This window comes from Crocuta crocuta, unplaced genomic scaffold (genome assembly GCF_008692635.1).
Source record: "Crocuta crocuta isolate KB4526 unplaced genomic scaffold, BGI_CrCroc_1.0 scaffold323, whole genome shotgun sequence".
In the NCBI taxonomy this organism is placed as follows: Eukaryota; Metazoa; Chordata; class Mammalia; order Carnivora; family Hyaenidae; genus Crocuta; species Crocuta crocuta.
This window is the reverse complement of record NW_027536465.1, coordinates 2,666,265-2,670,694: the sequence shown is the minus strand read 5'-3', so window position 1 is coordinate 2,670,694 and position 4,430 is coordinate 2,666,265. Positions and strand designations below refer to the sequence as shown.

Below are 4,430 nucleotides of genomic sequence, written 5' to 3'. Positions count from 1 at the left end.
CCCCCACTCCCGCCCCCCCCTTCCCCAAATGCTTGGAAATAAACTCCCCTTCTGCTCTTTCGAGTACACATCCTTACAGCAACCTTCGAAGACTGTTTTAAGAAGGAAAGCCAGCTTCCACGTCTGCGGGACCCCCCACCCCGACCCCCTGCCTGTTTCCATGGATCTGCATCCGCTTTGGGCTCTGACCCATGGATCTCCCGCATCTCTCAGTGTTGCTACCTGGTTTTCTTAGTTCTCATTTCAGTGGCACTACGTTCCCTGCACCGAATGCTTCACCTGCTCCCTCCTCATCCCCCTGCAGCCTGCAGAGAATCTCTCCTTGAGCATCTCTCTCATTTGAGTGTCCGTCACTGATCTATTCCAGCTGTGTGTCCTGCTGACGTCTGGACTCATTCCCACCTCAGGGCCTTTGCACTTGCTGTTCTCCCACCCGATGAGCCCTTCCCCTTGCTCCTCCTGCTCCCTTGGCTTCAGCATCCAGGTTTTAGCTTCCATGCCGTGTCCCCACAGAGACCTGTTTGTCCCCGGTCCCTAGCGTTGCCCCGCCCGCATCCGTCATTTTTGACCTCGTTACCCTATTTGGAGTTATCTTAGTCATTTGTTTGCTGGGGTGCTCTCCGTGAGCTCCGGGGTGGGGGGCAGGTCCGTCTGTCTCGTGCACAGCTGAATCCTCAAGTCCTCACTAGGTGTTTAGGGACTGCCTGTCCCTTCCCGAGGTGTCCGTGAGCTCCCTCCCTGCCCAGCACCTGTGCGCACAGGCATGCCTCAGGTGGCCCTGAGTGGGGGAGGGGGGGCTCTCCTTACCCCTAAAGCTTTGGGCTCTCCGGTCAGGAATGTCTCCACCGGCCGCAGGTCAGGCGGCTGGGTGGCCCTTGGCGTCTGCGCGCCCAGCGGCGGCTCCTCAAACTGCATCACCCCGGGAGGCTGGCACATGGAGCGGGGCAGCACGGCCGGAGGCGGGCGGAGGCCCCCGGCGCCGCTGGGCGGGATGACGACGAACACCCCATTGCTGGCGGGAGCTGCGGACATGGTGCTCCGACGGCCTGCGAGACGGGGGCTCGGGAGAGAACGATTACAATGATGGTGGTTACACATGTGCACAGAGCCTTTTGGTGTGGGAGCAACGTGCCCGCTCGCTGCAGTCCCTGAGGACGGCACCCAAGTCACTGATTGTCACTGGCGAAGCCTCACCCCAAGAAGTGAAGGGATGTCCTAGATCAAGGGCCTCTAGGTGAGGCGGGGCCAAGACGTGAATTCCCGTCTCTGACCCCAGAAACCCCCGGTCTGTGCTGCATTACAGGGAAAGGACCTTTAGGAGGACCATGTGCTTAAACCACCTCCTTTCTCCAGAGAGGGCAAGTGACTTGCCCAAGAATGCACAGCTAGGGTGAGGCAGGGCTGATCCACCCAGGGTTTGGAACTCACTTGCCATTTCCTGTCCCTTAGCCCAGGCCCATGAGCTTGTATAAACAATGTAGCTGAGAATTGCTGGCCTGAGCGGACACTTTGGGGAGAAGCGCCCAGCTGTCAGAAGGTGAGCTTACTCGGACACAGAAGAGTGGACAACAAATCTGCCAGCTCACACACTGAAATTAAAATGTCAGCCTTCTCATTGGCATTAGTTGGTTCAGTGCAGGCTGTGGAGATAGAGGTCAGCGTTTGAATCCTGGCTCCTCCTGTTACCTCAGACGTGGGACAAGATGCCCCCCCCCGCCTCCGTTTCCTTATCCATAAATTGGGAATAACACCGCTGTGACCAATCTCATAGGGTTTGGCATGAATTAGATGAAATAATGCACATGAACTTGATTAAAGCTGTCTTTTAGAGTGATTCGTTATAATGCTATTTGCATAAAATGTTTTATTTTTAAATATTATGTATGGGGGTGCTTGGGTGGCTCAGCCGGTTAGGCTCTGACTTCGGCTCAAGTCATGGTCTCACGGTTTGCGGGTTTGGGCCCTGCGTCGGGCTCTGTGCTGACAGCTCAGAGCTTTCTTGGGATCCTCTGTCTCCCTCTCTCCCTGTTCCACCCCCCTCCCCCTTCCAAAAATAAATAAACATTAAAAAATAGTAGGTATAAACAAGTCATGATAAACAGTTAATTTTTTTATCTTAAAATTTTTTTTAATGTTTGTTTATTTTTGAGAGAGAGAGTGAGAGCAAGGGAGTGCAGGGGAGGGGCAGAGAGAGGGGAGGAGAGAGAATCCCAAGCAGGCTCCACGCTGTCATCACAGAGCCCGATGCAGTGCTCGATCCCACGAACTGTGAGATCATGACCTGGACTGAAATCAGGAGTCAGATGCTTAACCAACTGAGCCACCCAGATGCCCCGAACGGTTAATTTTTAAAACTATTTCACAGTGCCTTTTTCCTGTGCTCTGAGAGCTTTCATGCCTGTTTCTCAGGGGAGAGCCAGCTTGCAGACCAAGCAGCAAATCCTCTGTGGCTCTGTCAGGCTCTCCGCCGCCGAGGGCTCAAGCCTCCCTGTGGTGGGGTGACCACGCTCAAAACGTGGGTGTCTTCTAGGAAACCTCTGAGCCATTTATTTGTGACACATCGGTGGGGAGAGCTGAGCCTTCTGTGAAGGAAACAGAGTGACGAAGACCCACAGGCTGTGACACAAAGTTTTCCATGGCCGGAGGCATCGCCACGGACTCAGATGCGGGGCCACGAGTCTGCCGGCGTTCAGGGGGTGACGGAAGTCATCTGTCATTTCGAAAGGGCTTCTAACACGGTCCCCCGCAGCCTGGGAGGGGTGACAACGTGCGATGCCACAGACGGAGCCGCACACGGATTATGCTCCAACTTCCCCACGAAGCGCCCACTCTCCTGGGACTCTCTAGAAACTCACACCGAAATGATTATTACTAGATATGAAAACTGCTAAGCACGGGGCTGGCAAGTGTCTGTAAAGAGTCAGACTGTGAATATTCTGGGCTCTGTGGGGCCCTCGAGCCTCTGTGGCGACTTCGAGCCTTCCACAGTCATGGACACAGGCCACACACGCCCAGACCACATTTACAAAGACAAATGGGGCTGGGTCTCGTCCGTGGGCTCCAGGTTGCCGCCTTGTTCCGGGGTGACGCCGGGCATGGGAAATGCTCAGTACATTTCAGCTACTGCTTCAGCTATTGTTGATGTTGATTATTTGTTGTGCTTTTGGGCAAGATGTGAAACTGCACTGAGCCAGTCTACGAGCCTATAAAAACAAGGATAATGGGCACCTGCCTCGGAGTTTACAGTGAGGCTCAGAAACTGGCGAAGTGCTGTGGGTGCGTCGGGGGGTCCGTTTCGTGTTCCAGTTTCAAACTTATGTTGATATGATCCCATCCCATTGTGAATGTCTCTGGAACTTTCTAGACCAATTCGCAGTGATGGAGCTCTACCCTGCTTCACGCTGCTGGCTACCAGGCTAACAAGAGCTTATAATAGATATTGTTTTATAAAGTTTTTTTTAATGTTTATTTATTTGAGAGAGAGAGAGAGAAAGAGAGAGAGCATGTGTGGGAGGGGAGGAGAGAGAGAGGGAGAGAGAGAATCCCAGGCAGGCTCCATGCTGTCAGCACAGAGCCCAGCGTGGAGCTCGATCTCATGAGCTGTGAGATCATAATCCGAGCTGGAATCACGAGTCGGATGCTTAGACAACTGAGCCACTTAGGTGCCCCTAGATATTTTTTTTGAGGGCTTGCTCTTTTCCAGCCACTTTATATATGGTATTTCTTATCCTCAGAATATGCTTTGATGATTCCTGAAGGTTTATTTTACAGACTCTGAGCAGTAGAAGCGTTGCTCCAGGAGACATGGTTCCTAAGTGGCAAAGCCGGCATTCAAGTCCAAGTTAGCCCATCTCCAAAGCCTGCCTGTGTCGCCCTGTTGCTACCCCAGTGGCCGCCGTTGTTGCTACTGACTCATTGTTCTAGCTTTTCCAACCTGGGTGCCTTATGTTCGGTGTGGCCACATGACTTGTTTTTATTAAATAAATGTGGTTGAAAGGACACACACAGCTTCTGGGCGGAGGCATTTAGGTATCAGAGAAAGATACCACAGGGCTCTTTTTCTCTTTGTCGTGGTGATGAACAATGTCCCCACAGAGGCTGCTCTATCTGCCTGGGTCCCTGAGTGAGGATGACAGGGAGAAGAGCTTCCAGGGGACAGGAACACGAGGCAGAGATAAACCTTTATGGGGATGTTTGTTACAACAGCATCACTTAGCTTCTCCTGACTGTTACACTCTTGAAAAATGAGTGTAAATAGGGGTCAGACACAGGGCCCATGTCCTCCAGGGGCCTAGAGTCTAAGAGGAGAAGCAAGAGGAGTTTGCCATTCAGTCCAACAGACAGTTAATCGGCTGTCACCTCCCTCACCCCACGCTAATCGCTATTCTCTTTTTCGCTTTTTCAATCTCTTTGTCCTTCTCCACCCATCG

The 4,430-nt window shown here is 52.8% G+C and overlaps 1 protein-coding gene across 2 annotated transcripts in view; it reads right to left on the bottom strand.

The window, feature by feature from the left end:
- Positions 1–1,032, bottom strand: part of MS4A15 (membrane spanning 4-domains A15) — a 6,508-nt gene extending 5,476 nt beyond the window's left edge. For both annotated transcript variants that reach the window (XM_077748784.1, XM_077748785.1), the window contains exon 1: positions 808–1,032. In XM_077748784.1, the coding sequence (XP_077604910.1) occupies positions 808–1,032 (225 nt within the window). The remainder of the gene's footprint in view (positions 1–807) is intronic.
- Positions 1,033–4,430: the final 3,398 nt, after the last annotated feature.